The following is a 25,846-nucleotide window of genomic DNA, read 5'->3' as shown; positions in this document are numbered from 1 at the left end:
ACCACCTTGTTTCCAGTACAGAGAAGAGTCTTGTATCTTGCCTGTCTTCCTTGAATGGTGTGTCAGGTCAAGGGAGGGTTCTTACTATGTGCACATGCCTTTCCTGAGCCCAGGTAATATATTTCCTCTTCCACAGTGTTCACAATGCGGACTACTACATGCAGGAAGCCAAGAAACTAAAGCACAAAGCTGATGCGCTGGTAAGCATGGCCTTTCTTCTGCTCTCTGTTTCGCAATAAATTCTGTGTTAGAACCTCTTTACACATGTCTGAAAAGAAAAGCCTTAATCGCCTTCCCCTGTCCTTTAATAATTTCCTCTAGTGATGTCATTAACGCATGTGTCAAACTCAGAATTAATCCAGATAGACTATTAGGAGTGGTGTAAGAGCAGGAGGACAGAACTACACCTCTTTGTCAAGTTTAATTGCTGCTTTTAATTGCAAGCAGAGAACCATTGACAGTGAAAAGCACATTCCAGAGCTAAGACCTTTACTGAAGAAGCTCAGAAAAAGCTCTCTTAAAGGACTTCAAAGAAGAGGATCATGATTTACTAAACAGCCTGTCGCAGCCCTAATAATCCACTTCCAGCAATTATATCTCAGAGTGTTGTCCTTTGTAGAAAGTTACATCCACTCCATCATAAATCATCAGGGTGATGTAAAAACCTGGTCATGAATACACAGTAAAGGGAATTGATTGCCTGTGTTGCCGTAGTGTAATTGCCAGAATGTAATGAATCTCGGGCTGCGGTCTGGCTCATATTAAAGGGTTTATTTGGAAATGGATGGAACCTGTTCAAGGGGTGCCTGCTAAGACAAGTGGTCAGTAAATCAGTTTTACGTTCTCCCATGCATGAAGTACGGATTAGCAATTGTGTTTCCTAGGGCTGCAATAATTAGCACTATTGATGACTGTTTGATTAATGGAAACTTCCGGATAAGTATCCATGGCAACAAATTAATGATATGAAAGGGTATAAAAAGGTACATCTGATATGGACAGGGTATTAAAACAAAAAATATCCATTCAACATTTGTCATCCATAAATTCATACAGTGTGCCTCATGAATTTTTGTTACTAAAGTTGGGTATCATTTTTTTTAAGATTTTCAAAAGTTTTGTCATTTTTTTTAGTATTCATGTGCAAAAGTTGATGAATGCCAATCATCCGTAAAATGCAAAGCGTGCGAATGCGACAGCTCATTTGCACTTAGTGACCCCTACAAAACTCCATAAAAGGTAAAGCTCACAGTGAGGTGAATGCACAAACTGGCGAAAGACAAGATATTTCTCAGAGGCAGAAGTGAACGTTATTTTGGCTCATGTCTACGCCAAAAAAATGATTATTTAGCAGCATAACAACACCAGAAAAGGCTAAAATCTGGGGACAGATTACAGTGAAGGTGAATCAGGCGTACCCAGGTGATGGACACCAAAAACATCACACAGAGAGACTGCTATGTTTAATTGTTGTAAGTGTCTCAGTGACTGTCTGCCAGACATCCCTCACATCGACGCGCTCTTCAACTCTACAGCTCATGTTTGTAACTGAAATAAATAAGCGAGTTAAACCTGATGGCGTAATCCATATATAAAATTGCAGTAATCAATCAAGGTCTACTTCTTTACACATAAACGTACTCTTGTAAGATATGAATGTTTTTCTGAAGTTACAGGATTTTCATGAAAACCACATTTATTTTCTAAATAAAATAGATAATAAACAGACGATTTACAAATAATTTCATTTGTATCCAGCTTGATAAATGAGGCCCAATGTCCGAAACTTTTTTTTTAAGTCAATTGCTTTCTAAACATCTTCAGATGATTTTTACACAAAGCTCCAAAGCTTTGAAACTGAACAGCTGTCTGTTCATATCATCAGTCTTCTTTCTCATCCTCTCACACTTGATTGCTGTCTCCTTTTCCCCCCTGTACAGATGGAGAAGTTTGGCAAAGCTGTCAATTACGCAGACGGTGCACTCTCCTTCATCGAGTGCGGCAATGCCATGGAACGAGACCCGTTAGAGGCCAAGTCGCCGTACACCATGTACTCGGAAACTGTGGAGCTCATTAGGTCAGTGCTGCCAAAAGCCAGCTTCTCATCTCTCCCTCTGTCTCTCACTCCCTCTTTTCTCCCGCCCTCCGGCATGGCCACCCTACCTGCCGTGATTAAAATAAAAGCGATGATTGCCATTAGGGCCACCGCAAGGCAACTCCATGTTACAAGCCGTGCAATTAGCAGCCCTTGTTTTATTAATGTCACACAGAATGAAAATAGATGGACCTCGAAGCTCATCAGCGCACTTGGCAAATCAGCTGGCGGTGATTGAAATCGGAGCTCAGAGGAAACCGTGTGTGGTCGTGCACACACACACACACACACACACACACACACACGCATACACACGTAGAAGAATCGCTCATACTATAAGCAAACATAAAATGGGGTTGCATTAGATCATTAAAGCGTTTCATTTATGCTGAAAGGGAAATGATATTTTGATAATTCTCCATTCTATAATCATTAACAATAGTATTGCAAGCAGCAGGGTCATTTAAGCGATGCTCCATAGAAAGAAATAAACTATAACGATATTAGATGTCTCACTGCTTTTGCTCATTAAGTTGCTTTGTTTCATATCATTTAAGGTATGCAATGAGATTAAAGAACTTCACCAGTCACTCAGCCACGCTGGCGGAGAAGAAATTAGCGGTGCTGTGGTGAGTTTGATTTTTTATGTATTTTCTCTGTACATTACAACCATTCTCTGTGCACGTGCATTTCACATACATTATATTGCAGAGTATTGCAGATGCCTAGAAGATTCTGAAAAGAACAAATTCCACAGAGCTTCTGAATTCTTGATTCTCATTGTTCTTAAGGTGTTTTTTTTTGTATTTTCTATAACAGCTGCGCTCAATAATGCCAGATGTAGAATCATTTCTGTAGTAACATCTTACACAGGGATTACACAGCTTAAAAACATGTGTAAATGTTCATATGGTGAGGCTTTCTGTGAGGAGATATTTATTTAACATGGAAGGAGTCTCCAGTGTTAGCACTTTGTAACAATCAGAGGTAAAGCTGTAATTTTAGGTTTTCCGCCACAAGAAAGTCGTCATGACTCCTGACAGCGTTGCTGTAACATGATAAGCTGCTTTTTTTTTTTGTCTATACTAACTTCAAGAAAGAGATGACTAGAGGCTGGTGAGGGAACGAATGTTTATTTCTGCTATAATGTAAGTGGTGATAGGAACATGGTATGTTCCATGACATTAAATGTAACTATAAATGAATAAGTAGTACAAAGTGTCATTTTTAATGCACAATGTTCATCGTTGGCAAATTGCTGTGGTATAAGAGGAAAAAAAAACACATCGGAACACAATATTATTGGAAACTAATCAACATCAGAGTTGTAACAGTAAATCCAGTTCACATCAGGACATATCAGACCACACTGTCGTTTATTATTTTCCTATAACCGCATACTCCTTTGTTTTTTATTCTTTGCTTATTTTACACACTCACTATAAAGCAAAGACACATCCTTTTCTGCTTTAGGTTTTAATACAGTAACCATGAGCGTCCAGTAAATGCCACTGCATGTTTGAAAAGCCTATTGTCTGGCAGTATAAAAATCCTGAGTGCAACACAAGGTGCTAGCCGTCAACAGCCTGATGTGCCACTTTGCCGCTGCACCACTTTGTCTAAATCTCCCCTCAGCCATCACCCATCTACAATCGGTCCTATCTGGGAGCTTTAAAACACCGCTAAAGCACTTAATCAGCTTAGACCGGATCATTATTCTTGTATTTCATTAAGCCGTTAGCGGATAATGAAAGATTTCCGTGCTGCTGCAGTGGGGATGTGTACTCGAGGCCAGATAAAAGACACCCACATGCCAATCTGCCTGTCACATCACCAACACTTGTTTATGTTGAATGTCAAGGTTAAATTTGCGCTCACAGCAGGGTGACAGTCAAAAGGCCGGATTGATATGTAGCTTCCAGCTTTGTGCTTTTGTTAATCAAAGTCTTTTAGTATTTAAAGAGAACGTTCAAAAGCTCCTTCAGGTAAATTTCAGAGACGTGGTTAAATTTCATTCAAACATTTTCACTGCGTCACACTTGAGGAAAAATCCACCCTCAACAATTGCATATTAATCTTTGTAATTAACATGTGATCTTCAATGGCAGGGATTGGTTGTGTAATGAAATTCCAAGCTGACTGTTTTTGTTTAATCTTCTTGGTCTGTTTTCACTTTTGTTAACAGTTACCTAGGGGAGCATTGCCCACAATGCTCTTTGAGTACCTAGTGCCACTGGGAATTAGCACTCGCTTCATCTCTACCTAAAGCGAGCGATGCAGTGGCGCTTTAGTCCTTTAGTCTCTCCAGTTCTCTCAACTCCTCATCTGCACATTCTGCTCAAACAGATTCACCTTTCATGCTGATACCGTCATCAACACCGTCGTGTTTGACATCTCGTAGATTACTAACTAGGTGAGCCGAGTCTCTGTCGTAACTCAACTGCGTCGTATAGCTACTATCAGCTACAGTCCAATGTTTGCGCCAATGTTTCCACTATTTCTGTGTTGGATTTCTCGTTAATATGACATTAAATGTTACTGAAAAATGGTGAGCAAGAAAAGAAGCTCTTGCTCAACCAAAAAATTGGCACTAGAATCGCTAAACCCATTACAAACATTACAATATAAACATATTCAATGTGTGTCAGGATGGAGTTTTCCTTTATCGGTGCCTGGAATTGTCATGTAGGGTAAAAAGAAGTGTGGCAGCCTGTTACGAAACCTGACCTAGATCTGAGTGTCCATGAGTACACAGTGTTACAGCTCCAACACGAGAAGTCTGCTCTTATTAGAATTGACAGAGGGCTAGTTCAGTTTCATGGGGCGGTGCATATGTCCCGAGCATCTGGTGTCTCACAAGCATTGGACTGAAAGGTCAGTCACTCCACGCTACTGGCTGTGTCCTAGCCAACACGCTCATGCATGCACACCAGGATGAGGTTTGTTTACCTGTTCTGAAGTCACATCCTATCAAGAACGTTCTCAAGAAACCTGCCAGTGTTTACTCGTGTTTGTTCCGTTGTTTTGTACGTGTATAACCATTGCACATATTTCCTTCTCGACAGCAATCGGTGTTTATCCCTGCTGTACTTGCGGATGTTCAAACTGAAAAAGGATCACGCAATGAAGTATTCACGCTCCTTAATGGAGTACTTCAAGGTGAAATCCTTCCACATGATCTGCATTTAAAGCACTACTAATTTAAAGCAGTTTATATTTTAGAAATAGCATGTTCTGATGAATTTTGCATGCCATTATTAAAAGTTGTCATTTGTTTGGTTAGTGTACAAATGAATACCATTAATTTTCTGCTCATATTGTCAGAGAAACCATTATGATTAATCATGTCTGAGCGCTTGAACATGCGCCGTCATTCACTTAATTTTTTATTTTTTTATTTTTTATTTTTTCTTCACAGAATTCAGCGAAAAGTTCTCAAGCACCTTCACCGTGGGGCTCCAATGGAAAGTATGTTCTCTCTCTATATCTATATCCAGCATCTTTTAACCTCTAGCCTCAGTTTGCACTAACAAACTACTCGTGTCACTTGTATTTTTGCTACATATGACCGAAACTCTTAACTTCCAAACTCCAACTAGGAAAAAACAAAGAAAACACACCCTCAACGCAGAATTCCTACACAGAAAGTCAGGAAGATGTCGTCATGTAATGTCATATCAGTATGGCTGCTCATAGCATCAGCAGTAAACAAAGATATACTGTTAAATGAGTTATACTGTATATTTCAGTATTTGCTTTAGACTAATTAACATACAGACATATTAGTTTGTTAAATCTGTAACATTCACTATACAGTTAGGTATTTTGAGGAGGAAACTCACTTTTTTGTAGTGGTACAAATGGTCATAGCTATATACGGTATATGACTGAATAAGATGAAACAACAGCTATATGTTTTTTCTTCCATTTTTGCACATGAAACAATAAATGGGAGCTGAAGTTGTGAACGGGGATCTGAAGAAATGGCAGACCGTACGCACTCTAGGATTGGTCTGAGGAAACATTCAAGCCAATTCTTTGGATTTGCCGCTTTATCACGTCATAGCTAATGGAGAAAAAATTGACAGAAAATCCTGCTGTCACTGATATCATGGCTATATGTACATAGAAAATGAGCAGTCATTTGGTTTGACGCTTGCTAGTATTAATGTAGGGTTACTTTAAGCAAAAAAATGAAGACAGGATGCCAACCATGCCAACACCATGGAAACCTAATGTTTGGTGCGGGCTGGGGAGGCATGCTTTGTGAGTGTCCGTGTGTGTGTGTGTGTGTGTGGGAGAGAAAAAGAGAGACTTGGCCTCTGGCTGGACACTACACAGGCCTGCTGCTCTGCAGCCATCGCACCTGTCAAAACCAATTAGCTCCGGCAGCCAGAGCCCTCTAGCCTTCTACCTTACCAGTAAAGAGAGCTTTCTAATGTTCCCCTACCTGCTGATCAACACCAGCTCCCTTACACTCTCTGTCTCTCTCTCTCTCTCTCTCTCTCTCCCACACACACACACACACACACACACCCCTACTCCCTGCTCTCCCTTCTGCACTTTGTTTACCTTCTTTACTGTCATGAATCTTTCCTCTCCTTCCTGCTGTCTCTGCTGTCTCTCTCCCTCACTGATGGTCTGTTTATTTGAGTAAAAACCTGCACTGCCCCAAGAATGGGCCTTGCTGTTGACAGCGAACATAATTTAGCCCCGCAGGGCGCAAGTGCGGTTCAATTTATCGCTGGATTACAGGCAACGTGGCTTGATTGTTTAGGTTTAAGCACTGAAAGACAGATGTGTGTGTGTTGACAGGAGGACAATTTAGCTGTGCTTGTGTGCTAGAAAAACTCCAGGCTTGATGCTAGTAACATTTTACAAGATGCTAAACAGCTAAGCTAGTGAAGGACTGTTTTTTTTCTGTTAAATGCTTAAAAAACAAGATTACTTTTATGCAAATCTTATAATAGTTGTAAGAATAAATAAAGACACCCTGCCTCATAGAAGGCAGCCCAGCTTGCCAATTTGCACTTGCATATTAACAGCAGAAAAAATAATTGGGGTAAACATGTCATAAAAATGTGAGTCTGCTGTTTTCCACATCACAGTTTTATGTGTTATTGATTAGCTAATATAAATTTTTCCCCCCTCGCCTCTGTCAGGACTACAGGAACACCATCTCCCATGTCCCTGAGTCCCTCCCCCATCAGCTCAGTCAACAGCAACACCGGAGCCATGGTTTCTTCCTCCTCGTCCTCTTCCTCCTCCACGGGCAGCGTGGCCATCCCGCAGCGCATCCACCACATGGCCGCCAGCCACGTCAACATCACCAACAACATCCTGCGCAGCTATGAGCACTGGGACACGGCCGACAAGCTGGCCCACGAGAGCCAAGGTACAAACTCTGCCAAGATGTTTCAAGGACCATGATTTTCAATGCAGAATTAATATTGACATTGACATATTGATTAATACGAGGGCATAATTTTCATGATCATAACACAACGGCAAAAATAAGGTCGTATACGGATTGTATTTCCACAGTAACTGGAAATAAAGGCATAATTGTAAAAAGAGTGAGGTTAAAATGAGTGAATTATTGAGAGATGTGATTAGGTGATATCCAATCAAATGAGTTTTTCTTTTTAAAAACCAGCAGTGTTGTGTTCTGACATTTTTGTAATTCAGTATGGATAGGTTGGTGTAACAAATGTGTTTTTTCTTCTTGGACATAGTGTTAAAATCCTTACAGCGTCTGTTAAGGCAATAAATTTGCCAAGTGTAGTATCTAATTAGTTTTAGACATTTTGTTAATTCTGTTGTACATGTGATGTACTGTGCATTGTGCTGCATTAGTTGTCTGATTCACAGAGCCACAACTGAGTTGTTGATTCTAGAGGTTTTACACCAGGACTGCGATCCCACAAGACCCATCAAAATAGTTGTCAGATATGAAGCTACAGATACAAAGGTCAAATAGAAAGAAAGGTCATATTCATTAACATGGGAGTGTTTTGGACTTGGCAGCGTGCTCGTGTAAGCCTGTACTGTGATCATTTGTTTAACTTGAACAAGGTTCAAGGTATCTCGGTTCTCGGTTTAGGGATCCGTGGTTTAAATTACTGATTTGTTTATATTTTATTATAATATATTATATTCATGAGAAAACGTCACAGATGGATACAAACAAAAATAAGTGCGGGAGCAGGATTGGTAAGAAATCAATCCTGTATACATGTCTAATTTGTTCTTATTTGCTACAGATAATATAATTATGTCAGATGTTTTTATCAGTATTTGGATACAGTGCCGGTCAAAAGTAGGTCTTAGTCATTTAGAAAGAAAATAATTAATTTAATGGTTTCTAATTATCAAATTAAATACTATATTGAGCAATAAACAATTAAACAACCAATAAAGATGCTATTAAATCATGCATTGCATTTATAACATTGTACATTTTCTGCTAAGTTGTTTCAGGCTTCTTTGAGAACTTGCTGTAGTTCTTTCTTTCTCTGTGGATTAAATCCCAGACAGCCTCAATGTCTTTTATCAGAAATGTGGTCTGTTACTTAACAAAATGCAAACAATTCTCTATTGAAAAAAAAAGGTTTGGAAATCAATTCTAGAAATCTAGCATTTCTTCTAGCAATAATGCCACAGGCGGAAAACAGGCATGTACTGTATATCAAAATTCATATAGAAATTGTGGGGTGACTAAGACTTTTACAAGACTTCAGCTTTTGCTTGAAGTCAGGGATGCAGTCACTTTTTTTTAGTTGAATTCTTACATCTGTGTTAGGTAGGAGTGTTGACTTTAACACAATTCTGACCCAATGTGAGTTGGAAAATATTATTCTGCTGACAGATATTGAAAAAAACACACCAGGTTATATCTAAAAATGTGAATTAAAATTGGCAATTGGATTCTTGAGTGGTGGAAAATTGGCCTCACTCCAGAGTCACGGCACTTGCAACTACACAAAGATAAGTCCTTAAAGCTTTTCATTTATAAAGTGAAATGTGTTTTGGCTTTGAAAATTGTCAACGTAGAAATTTAGACAAAAATCTCTAAAGCAAACGTTGTTGAGCTCTTAAATCTCGAATATCTTTGCAGAAAGGGTTCTACTTTGATTAAATTTTTTTTCTGATTCATAGGGAATCATTTTACATTTATTCATTTTGCAGACGCTTTTATCCAAAGTGCCTTGCGAATGAAGAAGCGTACAATCCATTCTGTTAGTTGCACAGTTGAGGGTTAAGGGCCTTGCATTCATCCTCAACAAGCCGCAAAGTACCGAAGTGCTTCCCACATCAGCGTGCCACTCGCTCATTAGGCATGATTGGTCTTCTTTTACATCTTATCTACATCTGTCAGAGGTTGAAAAGAGAACTAGCCCCTTTCACACATTAGCCTTATCAGTGAGGGAACATTTGTATGGACCACTGGAGACAGAGAGTGCCTTCATAGCGCTGCAGGTTTGATGGGGCTTCCTCTGTCATTTCCTTTCCCTTGTTCCTTTAGAGAAGGCAAATTAAAAAGCACAGGGATGCTGAATGTCACATGTGAGGTCTCTCTACCTCTGAAGGCTTACGTCTGACCCTCCCTCCATCTCTCTCTCTCTCTCTCTCTCTCTCTCTCCCCTCCTCCTCAATGTCTTCTTTCATAATGAAGTAAATTAGGGCCAGTTGAATTTAGCCTTTGGTAAAAATGATGTCAAAATGACAGCACTGCAAGCTCAGATGTAGGCAGCCAACAGGATTCAGCCATGTGGATAGCTTACTGATACAGTTTACAGTTAATAAAGGGGCACGGTAAAATATTTTCAATTACTAGTCTGAGAAGTACTTCTTGTTTATCACACCTCTCTCCCCTTTCAACCTATGTTTAGACCTATGTTAAGTAAGACCATAAAGTTTATGTTTATAAAAGAAGAATCTTGAAATCAGTGTTTTACAGAAAAATCCACTAATTTAGACATTAAACATTACTTTATTAATGTTAAAAATTTTGGGTTAAATAAAACTATACAGCTGAACTATTAATATTATATTTTTGCTCATTTTATGAAGGGTGCCAATAATTTTAAAACCCATGTTTTGCAGAAAAATCCACTAATTTATTCATTTAAATTTTTTAAAGTTAAATAGTGGGTTTAAATAAGACTGTACAGTTGTTTAAACTCAAACTATCACTCATGGAATGTTTTATTCATACATTCATTCAACTTTGCCCATTTTTATGAAAGGTGCCATAATTTTAAAATCTGTGCTATGTAGTAAAAAAAATGCAGTAAGTGAAAACTTTCCTAAGGTTAAAATATTCTGTTTGTACAGTTGTTTAAACTCAAAACATGTTTTATTCATTTTATTCGTTTTATACGTTTATCTTTGCTCATTTATGAAGGGTGCCAATAATTCTGAACCTGACTGTAGTTTTTTTTTTTTTTTGCTCAGAGTTCTTTCAGGAGTTGGACTCAGTGATGGAGCCACTGACGCAGCACAGCAGCATGACTGACCTGGTGCGCTACATCCGCCAAGGACTGCACTGGCTCCGCATCGAGGCCCATTTGTTATAGTGCTGGAGCTTTTCACTGTGCTCTCTCTCTCTCTCTCTCTCTCTCTCTCTCTCCGTCTCTTCTGCTCTCCTTCTCTCTTTCTCTCACTCCTGCCACTCCTTCCATCACTTCCTCCTTCCACCAGCACTGCCGTCTCAGAGTTGCTCCTACGGAAACGAAGTTGAGGAACGAGTGGAGCGCAAGGTGCCGTATGATTTTCTGGAGATCTTGAGCACTTTGTGAAGGACTGCAAAAACTGTCTTTGTGTTCAGAACAGAAAAAAGAAAATACGCTTCTGCTTGCAGCTGTTACAGAGGACAGAGGAGGTCATGTGACTCGACCGGGCAGATCGATGAGACGGGACAGTATCTTTGTTTTTGAATCTGCTCTCTCGTTTTGTACAGTGTACATTATTTCCTATAAAGTGAAAGAAAGGGGCAAACAGGTGCCCGGTGTGCAATCCTTCTCTATGTCAGTATTGTTTCTTTGTATTACATGTCGATGGCTTTATAAAACGATTGTGAAGGACTGGGGGTCAAAGGAGTAGCAAAAAAAAAGGGAGTCAAAAGAGATCCATCTTTTAGAGGAAGACTCCACCCTGAACGAATTGAATATTAATATTTATAATTATCATGTGATCTTAAATGATGTCAAATATTTATTTTGTACTGTCTTTTCTTGACATTTAAACTAAAACAGTCTTGAAAGGTTTCCTACGTTACCCACAATGCCATTCAACTCCCTGCAGATATTGGTGCCAGTGAGAATTCAGCTCCATCGAAAGAGTGGGATGCGGCAGCGCTTTAGTCCTTTAGCCTGTCCAGCTCTCTCAACTCCTGTACACATCTGTACACTCCGCTTGAGCAGATCAGGGTTCCAGTGTTTCATGCTAACACCGCCGTCAACACCATCACGCTCATCATCTCATAGATCGCTGACTAGCCGAGCCGAGTCTCGACCGTAACTTAGCGCCATAACTTAATTCTTCTACGTTGGATTTCTCATTAATATGACATTGAAGATCTTGCTCCTTTGTATTTAGGAGATTGTTAGTAATCATTGAACTTTTTTTCTCTTACAGCTAAACACCATTGTAGCCACACTAGCAGTTTCCTCATGTGACATATATTCAACAAAACCGCTAACACGCCAGCTAAGTTTTCACAGGAATAATGAAAACGCCGCATCAACCAACAAATTAGCACTAGAATCGCTAAACACATCAGAAATATTTCTAAATAAATAAATGAAATGCTTCAGGGTGGATTTTTTCTTTAAATTCCCCTTTTTACATGATGCGCTTTCTACAGTGCCATAATAATGAGTAATATGTAACACTCACACTGGCTTTATTCCAAATCTGATTATTCTAAGGGGACCACATGTTTAAAAATTGTTCGAGAGTGTTTAAAGGATGTGCAGTTGACTTCTCCAGCACGCACACACACACACACACACACACACACACAGGACAGCAGCGTCTCCTTGACTCAACAGCTCTTTTATCTTTCCGATATGTACCATACTGACTGTGTTCTATATGACGACTCTTTTACTATTCGATGTTTGCATGTTCACAGAGGGTGTTATTAGATAGTTCTAAGAGAGTCCAAACATCATTAACAATTATTCAGAATTCTGTGCTTTTTTTTTTTTTATTTTACTTTCTGTCGCATCTTGTCGATTTTCCTGGGCAGGCAGCTTTTAATCAGCTCTGTTGTTTTTACCTACAAAGAGTTTAGTGCCTACTGTAGTCTGAAAAACTTGATTTTCCCCCCAAAAAGCACTCCCAAAATAATTTGATCTGTAGATTAGCTAACCTGTAGCTCACAAATGTAAACGTGTCTAGACTTTTTTTTGGTTTGTTTTAGCAGTGGACTCTTTATCGCCGGTACTTTACTGTTTATTATCAGTAGTACGCTGTTGACATGCTGTCAGTGAGATGTTTCTCCATGCTCTTCTGTTCCGATTTATCAGCGTAGGCGTGCATGAGTGTGTGGAAGGTGTGCGTGAACGGATGACCGTGCTCAGATTCTCAGTGCCAGCATCAGTTCCATTAAGCTTATAGGTTTCACTGAGAGTCTTGACGTGAGTGATTGAGAGAGAGAGGGAAAAAAAAAGTGTGTGTGGGCGTGAAAAGTGAATTACTTTGAATATACAAAAGTGCCTGCGTATGCAATGAGAATTTATTAGAGTCTATATTTAAGAACGAGAATGAATTGAAAAATCTTTCCATACCATATTGGTATATTCAATTTTTTTTTCTCTTTCATACAACCACAATTATTTATTTGTGTGCTTTTTACTAGCAATGGTGATACCTGTTTTTGCTTAAATAAATTTCAAATGTTGCGATAATGACATTTAAACATTTCTGATTACATTTATGCTCTGATGATGCTAGAAAATGTCTCAACTTCATTAAACATTTATGTGTATGTAAGACCTTCCAGCAGTCTGATGTGCTAAAAATACATTTTAAAAGACATATAAAAATCCAAAGCTATCCTAGCAGCACTGTTTAATGTCTTACTCTCTTTAAATTCTCACTAAGTAGTTGTTTTTTTCCTGAAACCCGCCTCTGTTGAACATTCACAGGAAAATTACGAGCGTTAAATCAACAGCCAAAGTGTGCATGTGAGATCAGTGTAAATATTCAGTGTATACTGGAGCCAGTTTAAAAGGAGAGGTGTTCGTTTATCCGTCATGATTTTACTGTTTGTGTATCTTTATACAGAGCTGTACATTTTATCACACAGCTCTTTATAAAGATAAAAAGTGCAATATAAATACAACCGAATCATCTTAATAATCTCAAAATAGCTTCCCATAAACACTAGTCTTATTACGAGAGCACTACAAAACACTGACTCACTCATTTCCTGCTCTTGCAAACATTTGATAAGCTGTTTCAAATCCACAGAAATTTGCATTTACAATTATTTATTTATTAATGAATGACATGACTCTTGTCATTTTTGGAGCAGCTTCTGGATAAACCCTCTTATTTCTTTCTCTTAAGGTTAATAAGCCTTAAAAAAAAAAAAAAACACTGTAGAAAGAAGTGAAGGAAAACTCGCCCCTAATTCAGAATTCCGTTTTCTTTCAATTAATTAATTGTAACAGGCTAATACATAAAAGTTCCTCTGCCCAAGAGTGTTTTGTTCCTCTTCTACCATAGCAATTTGCCAGCCATTTTATGGAACGTCCACAAAACAAGTCACTTCCTGTTATCACTTACGTTGTAGCAGTGTATATAAACAGTCGTTCTCTCACCAACCTGTTTTTTTTTCTCTCTTGAGGTTAATAAGCCTAGAAAATGTAGCATGCCATGTTACCAAGAACCCAGAAGGTACAAAATCCACTGCTGTGAAGACTTTCTTCTAGTCATTAGGAATTTTTTATTCGTCTACTTGATGTAGTGCAGCAATCTCATTAGTAGCCTCCCTGAATAAAGAGTACATTTGGTTGTGGCATAAAATGCAGCTACATTTTGGCATTTTGTCTGTTCTGGGAAACTTTATATCGAAGACCGGTTATAATCACACCCCTGAGTGATTACAGGCCCATAATGATCCACCACTATGGAGCTTAAAAGCTGACAAAAGTATTTGAATATGAATTTCATTTATCAGAATTATATACAAGTCATATTAAATAAAATACTTCTTTTTCCTGTGGTGTAGTTAATACATTTTTGCTAATGTTTTTTTCTTTGTTTTGAACTTACTAGGGGTAACATTGCATTTAAAAACATTTAATTGAGCAATAGGGGTTATGATTTTGAGATTTTGAGAAAATCAGAACATACAGATATTGCATAAATTGGTCAAAATCAAACCACGAAGTGAAGTTAAGTGAAGCGACATGGAGTAGAACAGTAATACAGTAAATGCACCTAAATTTTTATGTTCTATTGAAATACCTACATTCCTATTAAGCAGCTAACTTTGGCTTGCCAAAAAGTCAGTGTTAGCATTGCCTAACTAGCTAGAACATTACATAGTTACTCTGGGCATATACTAAGCCTCAAGTGTTTAACATCATTGTAGAAAACTAGCTATTCTAGAGAACATAAACACAGTTTTATTAGTACTTTTCCCTGTGAATCTGAAAACCATATCCCATGTTTTTGAATTCTATTTTTGTAGCTTTTAATGGCAAATCTTACCCATAGTAGTTCCAAAGAAAGAAAGAAATATTGGCCAGAGTTGCGCATCAGAAAAGCGTTTGTCATGTCATCAGGAGATCTCTAGTTTGACTCTGATGACACCACAGCTGTCTGTGGCCAAGAAGCAAGAGACAGAATTGGCTCTCTGGGTGGAAGGGCATATCACAGTGACATATCTGTGAGCTTATTTATGCGGAAGAGGGCAGAAAGCACAGAAAGACTGTACCGCACGTGTTATCTTCACTCTTCCTGTTAGGTAGCTGGTGTATGATAGAGGAGAGCTGGGCGACCAAATTGGGAAGAAAATTGTCAGAAATGTAAATTTATTAAATGTACAACAGAAAAAAAAGAATTTTCTTTAATGTGACGTACATAATTCAAATACAAAAAAAATCATATTCAAATACTTTGTGTCATCTTCCAAGCTTCATAGATGACATGTGCTCTAATGTGGCTTAATTTAATTTAATTTGGACATAAGTCTGTCATAAATTCTCCAAAAGATTTATTCAGTGCTTGTGAATGTGTTATAAAGCAAACGTATAAAAAGCATTGCTGGCAGTATCGACAATAAGTTATCGAGGTAATTTATTTATTAACGTACAATAGTTTAGAGGCCAGTTTCTAGCCTCATCAGAAGCATTTTTGTACATATACATTTTTACATTAACGTCAATCACGATGCCTTGAGACTAAAGGAAGCATGTAAGGAAAAACATGGAGCAGTTATTCCCGGTCTTGTTCAGTCTCGTTTTGTCTCCTTATGTACAGTACAGAGTGGTGCTCCATCATTTGTGTGTTTGGTGTTAAACATTGTGTCAGATCGAGATGTTGCGTTTGACCTTACTCAGTCTGTTGCCTTGAAGCGTTTGCAGATTTACATAACCTCTTATCCGCTGTGGTTTATTATTCAGAAACCCTCCTGCTACTTCATTACGTTTCAATTCAGTTTATTTCAAGCACCATTTGGAGTGTGTTTTTCTTCCATTTCTGTAAAGCCGTGTGTACAGCTTATCAACACTAAAGGGATTTCTGAGAAAAGAAACACATTTGCTTTACTTTGCTTCCTCATTTAAAGGGATTGTTTGACATTTTTCCCACAATATATTCAAGTTCATCTTTGTGTGTGCAGTTATGACAGTTTCTGAGCTTACAGTAGCATATTGAAAGGAAGTCTAGAGGAGCTCATGGGGAAAAAAAATCATTTTCCAATGAATATTGCATTAATTTGTTAATTTTATAAAAATGTGTCAATAAAGATTCCATCATTTTTCTTGTAGTATCTCTATTATGTATTTCCTACATTTCCTACATGTGATTAGCAGGATAAAAATGTTTAGTTCAACTGTAAATGTTTCTACAACTGTATAAAAAAATAACGCATATAACTGTTTTTTTATTTTATCCGTGTAATCATTATATATGGATTCTACTCAGCCTCACATGTATAAGGGTCTGCACTTTTTCATTATGTTAATCGTTATTAACACTGCAGGAGGGAAAAACGAGTGCATATGAAAACTTCTGATTCCGGATTCAATAGAAATTTGAACAAAAATGTTGAACCATCCCTTTAATGTGAATTATTAATGCCCATGGAATGAACCAAACATATAATAAAGACATTGTGTATCAGAAACCGAAGAGTGAAACCCTACATTTTGATAGCTTTTGGGAAAATCAAAACTGGAGCAGTTTTCCAAAGAGATGTGGTTTTTCATTTGGCCACATAGAAACTACAGGACAATTTGTGTTATCTTTTGGCCTTAGATCTCTATTATTTAGGCAGAGTTTGAAGGTTATACTTAATCCAAGAGATGTTGTGTGTAGGTTTTCTACTTATGACCACCACGTGTACCATGTCCAAATCTTTCAAACGTTTAACGTTGCCACTTGAGATAGCAGAAATTTTATGTAATAAAGGAAAATAAATCCATGAAGTGCTTCACTGCTCCCGTTGCCTGAAGGATATGATTTGATATAATGAAAGAGCAGGGTTTCTACTCCGACTAAATAGCTTTTCGTCTCATTGGGGTCCTGACTATTTAAGCTGTACAATTAATGTACACATTAACTCCAATGACCGAAGATATCAATGTTCTGGCATGCTGTAGACTTTAGTCTTTCCTTTTTCTTGTTTTCTTTTATTTTCTTTGTACATAGCAGGGGCACCTGCACATTTCTACATGTATAGTTGTAAGAATTTTTTGTTTTTCAAATGCGTTATGTATCAAAGAATCTTCCTGCCTGGTTAGCTTTGTATTTCAAATGTGTTGCACAAGTTCAGCCTTTTTTTTATTCTTTTTTTGCCTATTGTATGTTTATTTTATAATAAAATTGACAAATGTAATAAACAAAAAATGAGATGTAGTCATGCTGTTTTTAAATGTTTAATGTCTGTATAAAAAAAAGCTGAATAAAAAATGGTATAAGCCAAATCGGAGCGCTTTAAAGAATTTTTGAGTGCACGAGTTGTAAAAAAGCATCAGTCATAAACACTAGAGAAGGGGTTACCAAATTTGGGGTTGCGACCCTATGTAAGGTTGCTTGATTTACAAATGAGGACATGAGAGAAGCTCACAATCTCCACTTTTGTTTTTATTCATTTATTTAACAAATGGATATTACGCATATCGCTCAAACTATGAAAATGGATATTGTGTGCTGCTATTTTGAAATGTTGCTGGAAGTCTCATTCAGACGAGCGCTTGATCGAATCCAGCTGAAATAGTCGCTTATGTTACACGTATGTCACTGATATATGATATAATGTTCAAATGTTGCAATAGTCCTCAAGTATAAATCTGGAAATAAAAATGTAGCTTATCCAAGTGCCAGTCATTTGCCAACTTTTGATATGTTTTTTTTTTTCTCAGAGCATGGTAAGCCCTTGAGCAAGAATTTGTATGATGCTGTGATCACATCCAATACATTGCATAACCATGACTAGGTGCCAAAACCTTTGCACACACCTTCTGAAAACATTTTCTTAATATCCAATTCAGCAAAAAAATATATTTTTTTTTTTCAGACAGACTTCGTTATAAAGTTTGTCTGCTGCAGACGTTAACATATATATTTTTTAATTAGAAAATCAAATGAGCAAAGCAGCATTTCAGTTGGTGGTGCCAAAACTTTTGCATACAGGGACCGAAAAAAAGTGTGCTCTATATATGGTAATTGTGCTGATGTTAGCACAAAGTCACAAGGGATTTATTATATGCCTCCCATTTATGTAATAAGTCCCTGTGTTCACACACAGTACACATTTTCATAGAAATTAGCCAGGCTTCATGTGAGTGCATTCTTTAGGAAACTAATGACTCTTTATTTATTCATCACACGGAAAATTTGCGTGCTCAAGCATACCTGATTAATTTATTATGTGCTTCTTCTTCGTCACGTTACTCCAAGCTTCTGCAATTTGGAAAGCTTCCTTTTTCCCCTTCGGCCAGTTAGGAACTCTACCTACTAAATAATGTCCCAATTTACGTGTCCAAGGCCTTTTATTTACTGAATCCGAGCTTTTCATTTCTCCCCGCTGACAGTTTAGATTTATTGATTTAATTGCCTAAGGTAACCATGCAATAAAATCATTGCGAAGATAAATTTCCTTGGCACTGTGCACCGTGGAGGTAATTTTTCAGCCGCCGTAGCTACATGTCCGCAGGTCACAGGTGTAAATTTATAAGTCAAAGTCTCTCATTAACATGATGCCATGGAATCATTTGAGTGCTGAAATGTGTAATGGTTTTATGAGGAGGATGTGAATGATTGGGCCCCTGAGCTGGAGCTTTGCTAATTGACAGTTCCAGGAATAACTGTTCCTCTCTGACAGTCAAGGGAATTAAAAAAAAATCTCAGGTCTTGGCCAGCTACTGTAATTGTGACATACGTGGAATTCTAATGGAAATGTCACCATCTTAGTTTGAAGTAGTGAGTAAGCAAGAAGTTTCTAATTTAAATGTTCTTGGCTTATCTGTGTGTAACTAGGATAAGGTCAAGCTTTTCTTGAATTCTTTCATTTTACAGCCTAATTGGTGCTGTTTCTAAAAACCTTGTGTCTCTTTCTCTCATGGTGAACTTTCTCATGTTAAGTTTGAAGATATAGTTTTCAAATCTTCATTTTTAGGATTGTCAGGATACCAAAACTTCAATCTTCAGACTTAGTACCAGGTGTAGTACCAGGTGTAGTTTTGGCATTCATGATACCAAAAATGGGCACAAATAAATAAATACATTTTTGATTGATGGTTTCCTTTAATCTGTTTTAAAATTATGTGTTAGAGGCTCGCAAGTACTCAGGAGGCACAGTGCTGTTAATGTCATGACTTCTCTCCAAAAACATGCACAAAAATGTTAGTTATAACAGTTATACAGTAGCTCTAGCCTAATACTGTTCAACACCAAACTGCTTCGTAATTAAGCTAAAAACTTTGCCCATCATGCAGGGAATAAAGACACAAGAACAGAGGAAGACACTCCAACGTACCATTAAACAGCCCCAGTCTGTAAGGTTACGATGTTTTGTGTGCTTATATTTTTCAATACTAATGTTATGCACTCTTTCTAGTATCCTTTTGATACCAATACCATGTGTCTCATTACCAAAATGATACTTTGACCAAAAACAGATAAATAAATTCAGATTGTTTGCACTAAATTACAATCTCCTTCTTTGTTCCCAAAACAAATGAATCTGTTTTGAACACTTTATCATGCTTCTTCAGAATTAGGCTATGTAAAAATTAATGAGATTAAAAAAAAAAATAAAAAAAAATAAAAAGCCAATTCAGTGCCACAAACACAGGATGAGAAATTAATGTGCTTGAATTAAACTCTTACTAAAACTTTTAGCCTTCTCACCTGCTGAATCTGAGTTGTCAAGGCTTGTTGGTCAGCTTTTTCATAAAAATTTTCACGGCACGAATTTAACTATCTTGGTTCAATCAAGAGCAAACAGTAGAGCCAAAATGTTCTTGGAACGTAGGACTCAAAGACATGGAGTAAGGATCCATAAGGATCCATAAGGATGCACAAGGTTTATATGGACAAAACATGAAGATAAAAACAGGCAGGGTCGTTACCAGGAAAATCAACGGAGGTACGTTCAAATCCAAAACAAAATTCAGAGCCAGAGTCATTATGCCAGGCAGGGTCAAAAAACCAAAATATCAGAACAGCATCAAAACAGAAGGGCAAGGCAAAAGGCAAGGCAAGGCAAGGTCAAACAAAGAATACGTCCACAAAACCATGGCTCAGATGCAACAAGATTGACTTACAAACTATAAGGCTTCACATGGAAGGGCAAGGTCATGTGCTTATTATAGCAGTTCAAAAGGAAATAGGAAACAGGAAACACAACCAAAGAAGTGAGTTAATATTCAGAGGAGGATGCCCTCTGGCAGTCTGGAGGAGAAAAGTCTAGGCTAGATGTCACAATTTTCATATCAGGCCATCATCTTAGCTCCTAAGGCAGAGAAGCACAGAGAGAACATGCAAACTCCACACACACAGGCCAGAGGCAGGTTTCAAACCCCCAATCACAGAGGTGCAAGGCAAACATGCTAACTTAAGCCCAAGCCAAACTAAGCCACCATGCTCCCTCCAGTTATTTATCTTAAAGCATATTATTTAGTAACAGGAAAGGTATGTAGTTATGAGTTATGTGTCTGGAGTAAGTTTGGACTCTCCAACAGGTCTCGAAATAAATTAACATTTAATCAACATGTTCATGACTTTATCCAACCCCACGAGTTTAAACATTTTCTAACCATCTTATTATAACTGCAGTGAAAAACAGTGTAAGTGTAATTATTGCTGAACTTCGCATTGAAGTAAAAAAAAAAGGTTTTGGTATATATTAACTTAAAATATACACATCTACTTTACATTGCATTAGAGATTGGAGATTGGTAATATCATCTGATCCTTCATCATGAAATTCTTAATCAATTTACATGTCTTAATTAGGTAGCAACTTAATATAGAGCCATAGAGCTGAGCAGATGAGGGTTAAAGGCTGTGTTCAGGGGTTTAACACCGGCTCAGTCCTGGGATTTGAACTCACAACATTCTTGTAACTAGTGCAGAACATTAATCACTTCCCATGGTTCTATATTTCTATAGTTCAACAAGCATTATACACACCACAGCAGACACAGCTCAGATAAATTACATCTTTAGCCCATCTGCTGGAAAAAGTGAGGAGCTGTGATTTCACGTCTCTCCACCGGCCATGCAGACGCAGCACCGCTGACTTCACTGTGTTAAGCACTTAATTAAATGACTCTTGATTAAAGCCAGGGCCTGGTGAGAAAGCGCACATCACATTTCACCGCTTCATAATTGACTCCTTGTTAGATTTCCTCAGACTGTAATGTGCAGAAAGCACAATTTATTAGATTTTCGTTTCACACACATTTCTTCCTCGAGCAATTAAGCTGCCTGTTTAAGTCCTGCCTCATGCGGCTCAGGCAAAAAGAAGCAACACGTCTTCTACCTTCTACCACGTCTTCTGCTATGGCAAGGATATTCTGTCAGAGTTTACTGTATCCATACCTGACAAAAAAGGAGAAAAGAAAAGAAAAGAAGAAAAGAAATGTATAAATCTGACAAAAATAAAGAATGGGATTTATAAAATCTGACAAAATTGGAATAAAAGAAAAGAAAGAAGAGAATAGAAAAGAAAAAAATGAAAAACTTTATAAACCTGACAAAATGTGGATACACTAATCCTTCACATTTCTACAAACAAGAGGAAAAGAAAAACACAAGAAAAAAAGAAAAGAAAAAAGAGAAGAAAGAATTTTGAAAAAAAAATGAATTTAAAAAAAGGAAAGAACACAGAAAAAGAAAAGAATGTAAGAAAAAGAATTTAAGAAGAAAGAACAGTGAGAGAGAGAGAGAGAGAGAGAGAGAGAGAGAAACAGAGACAGAGATAGATCCATCCATCCATTTTCTGTACCGCCTATCCCAGGGGGCTCAGGGCACAAGGTGACAGAGGCAGATATTATATATATATATATATATATATATATATATATATATATATATATATATATATATATATATATATATATATATATATATATATATATATATAAACCTAGAAATAAAAGAGTCATGGGATATAAGTATATATATATATATATATATATATATATATATATATATATATATACATACATATACTTAATATCCCATGACTCTTTTATTTCTACTTCTTTATACTCTCTTGACATATTTCTAGCAATACAGTTCATGGCCATATTACATTATAAACCATAACAACATTACTGTTCCAGCATGAGTGTTGGTCAAGGTCAGAATACCAAACAGAGCAGCAGACACACAGCTTTAATGATAAATTGGTGGTGTTTATAAGGTGCTCTCTGATAAGCTGTAATTATAATTAAACATCCACTTTAATCACTGCTTTGGCTTCGGATAAATCTACTGATCTACTGTTCCACCAGTGAATAATGACTCAGGAGAACCAAATAACCTCCAGAATAGAGATGTTTATTGTGTGGAATCATTAATAAAATAATACATAATTTAAAAAAGAAAAACACAATTGAATCTTTGGAAGCGCTGTATTTTTCAAGCATAGTAAGTAACTAATTTTGGCAGTTGGTTACGAGGTTCAGCCCCTTTGTGAGGTTTCACAATCATCGTATGGAGAAGCCATGCATCTGGGCGGGACAAAAATGCATTTACGTAGAGCATATTGTCCAATAAACATTAAGATACACTTTATGTCCAAAAGTTTCTAGACACTTGACAATCACACCCATATGTGGTTCTTCCCCAAACTGTTGCCACAAAGTCGGAAGCACAAAATTGTATAGAATGTCTTTGTATGCTGTAGCATTACAATTTTCCTTCACTGGCACTAAGATGCCCAAATCTGTTCCAGCATGACAATGCCCCTGTGCACAAAGCGAGCTCCATGAGGACATGGTGTACCAAGGATGGAGTGAAAGAACTCGAGTGGCCTGCACAGAGCTCTGACTTCAACCCAACACCTTTAGGATGAAGTGGAATGCAACTGCACACCAGGCCTTCTTGTCCGACATCTGTGCCTGCCCTCACTAATGCTCTTGAGGGTGAATGAGCACAAATTCCCACAGCCACATTCAAAAATCTAGTGGAAAGCCTTCCCAGAAGAGTGGAGGTTATTATAACAGCAAAGGAGGAAATCTGGAAGGAGATGTTCAAAAAGCACATATGAGTGTTATGGTGTGGTGTCCACAAAGTTTTGGCCAAATAGTGCATTTTCTTGTACCTGTGATACACTCATTGACTCCCAGTATAGCCGTGTATCCAGGCGGGACCCAAAATGACATATAAAAAGCCTGTTCTCCAATGAATGTTAAACTTTCTCCTATTAAAAGAAAGTGTAGTTGAATCTATCATAGCATCCCAGGGAAGCCGTGCATCAGTGGAGTTCTATTAGTGGTGCTTCTACAGGCTTCTATGGAAAACAGTTTGAATTAAATGAATACACATTGGTAAACATTCCATTGGCATATTTTAATGAAATTTTAGGGGAGGCCATGCTTCCCGTGTAGTCTTAAAGCAATTGCCTGTGTCAAGTACATAGTAATGTATGCAAAAACTTGCTGCCATAAGGCAATAATTACCCAGAAAAGACAAAAGTCTTTTAAACAGTTACTGTTTAGTTACCATGTACAAATTAGACTTTTCTTACAATCCATTTAGATTGCATTTCAAAGGAGTTACTAGTGAATATACAATTAATGTTTGTATTGTCTCATTATGTTCATCTAATGACAAAGACAACAAATTAATCCATTTTAATTATGATGTACAAATTATGCTTCATTTTACAATCCTATTTCCACTGGAATTACTTCTATATGTAGCGAATAATGTTGTTTATGTCTGGCTATGGTCTGAACACCACAAAGATAATAATAGTTAATAATTAAGTAATGGAGAATAGGACATGCTGTCACACTTTTCACTCTGTCTTATATTTCTTGGGCATGACACATTATATAGAATAATAGAATAAATGTCATTCCAAATGAAAGACTGAAGTCTCAGCCGAATATATTTTCTATTTATTACATCTACGTGTCTTATTTCAGTATGGAGTTACAGAGACTTAAGTAGTAGACAGTAAGAAGTTGTGACAATTTGCCCCATCAGTCAGTAAGCTGTCGCATTGTGTGTGTGTGTGTGTGTGTGTGTGTGTGAGTGTGTCTATATATATATATATATATGTAATTATATGATCATATGCAGTATATTATATAGCTGACATATATATATATATATATATATATATATATATATATATATATATATATATATATATATATATGTCAGCTATATAATATACTGCATATGATCATATAATTACATAATAATTACAGCAATATGCATTTTGAGCACTTCTGGTGTTGGAGGTATAAACAGTGTGATGATTTACCCATGTGACAATTTACATGCACAAAAAGCACTTTAGTTTACAGTCATATTATCTCATTGATATAGATGACTTACTACTAATTTCTGGGTAATTATTGTCTTATATATTACCAAGTATTACCATAGAAAGTACTACAATAGATGGTTTTCGAACAAGTTACTATCTTGAACATTGTAATATCCTGAATTACCACATACTGGCATTAAATACCAGTCACTTAACACAGATTTCCATACTAATACCACATTATTCCCCATTAATTACTAATTACTTACCACACTTTAAAATACAGAGGAACTAATTTTTCATTATACCATAAAATCAATTAACTACATGTATGTTACCTCCAGGATCTACCTTTTTTTTTTTGATACTCAAACTTCATGGAAATCTGCATAACTGGGTTGACATTAAGAGTTTCACAGTACTGATTGTTATGTTTAGGGGAAATCATGGGCTTATGTAAACTGTCCTGATCATATATCAAGCCTCAGCAGCATGCCAGTGTTAGGACGTGGCTATTGTAGGACATATATTACACTCTGCACATGACAAAGAGCACCTTTCTCTGCCAGAAACCAGCTCCTTCTCACTCTGCAACCTGTGTTGTGCTTCCTCAAGGTTAGAATAAGAATTTATTTTCACTCTCGCTCAGCTGGCAGACTAAGAGAAGAGAATGATGTATGAGCCATCGCATGTTATTTATTTGCCAAACTCTTCCAGATGTGGAGTCATCATTTATCTACTGACAAATCAAACCTTGTGACCAGCTTGTGCTGTGACCCTGACCAGGGCGAAGCAAGGCTGCCGGTGGGAATATACTCACAGGCACAGACATGCATACACAGAGAGAGAGAGAGAGAGAGAGAGCTTTCTCTCTGACCTGGCTGAACAGCAAAGCCAAGGGAAGAGAGTGATTTTGGCTATAGATCTAGTTAGGAATGCACACATACACACAAACACGTACGCACACACACACACACACTCACACACACACACACTCACACATGCGTGCACACACACAATGCAACCTTGCAAATATTAATATATATTCTATAAACACCCATAGTGATTCACAAGGAGATATCCGACAACCTCACAAGTGTTGCTATTATTAAAGGAATACTTAATAATACAGCTGTTTTTACAGGTATTTATACATTAAGATGTAAGTCACAAGTACAAGTCATCCTTGGGAAAGTGAAAAAAAAACGGTAACACAGTAAAAATGGATGGCAGCAACAGTATGACTATATTTGTAATAAAGTGCAGATATGTGCAGTTGTTTGTGCAATATAATGCTATGCTACATCAGGCTGAGGTAGTTGTAGTGAAATTGCCAACATCTATAATAAATGCAAACAAGTCCAAGCTCTAGTCCAAGCTGTTGTCCTGGTTGAGGGCCAGTTGTCCCAATGGCCTGTGGGAAGAAGCTCCTCCTCATTCTCTCTGTGTTGGCCTTCTGGAAGCAAAAGCACTTCCCTGACCGCAACCGAGAAAAGAGTCCATTGTTTGGATGGCTGAGGTCCTTAACTATCTTCCTGGCCTTGGTCCAGCAC

At 37.4% G+C, this 25,846-nt stretch overlaps 1 protein-coding gene across 2 annotated transcripts in view; it reads left to right on the top strand.

The window, feature by feature from the left end:
- aff2 (AF4/FMR2 family, member 2) overlaps positions 1–18,503 on the top strand; it is a 225,643-nt gene extending 207,140 nt beyond the window's left edge. For both annotated transcript variants that reach the window (XM_034305966.2, XM_034305965.2), the window contains exons 15-21: positions 137–200; positions 1,941–2,077; positions 2,653–2,724; positions 5,161–5,254; positions 5,514–5,563; positions 7,258–7,490; positions 10,553–18,503. In XM_034305966.2, the coding sequence (XP_034161857.2) occupies positions 137–200; positions 1,941–2,077; positions 2,653–2,724; positions 5,161–5,254; positions 5,514–5,563; positions 7,258–7,490; positions 10,553–10,674 (772 nt within the window). In that variant the 3' untranslated portion in view covers positions 10,675–18,503. The remainder of the gene's footprint in view (positions 1–136; positions 201–1,940; positions 2,078–2,652; positions 2,725–5,160; positions 5,255–5,513; positions 5,564–7,257; positions 7,491–10,552) is intronic.
- Positions 18,504–25,846: the final 7,343 nt, after the last annotated feature.

The sequence above is a fragment of the Pangasianodon hypophthalmus genome, chromosome 7 (genome assembly GCF_027358585.1).
Source record: "Pangasianodon hypophthalmus isolate fPanHyp1 chromosome 7, fPanHyp1.pri, whole genome shotgun sequence".
Taxonomy (NCBI): domain Eukaryota; kingdom Metazoa; phylum Chordata; class Actinopteri; order Siluriformes; family Pangasiidae; genus Pangasianodon; species Pangasianodon hypophthalmus.
Note: the sequence above shows the minus strand (reverse complement) of the source record. Positions and strands in the feature narration are given on the sequence as shown.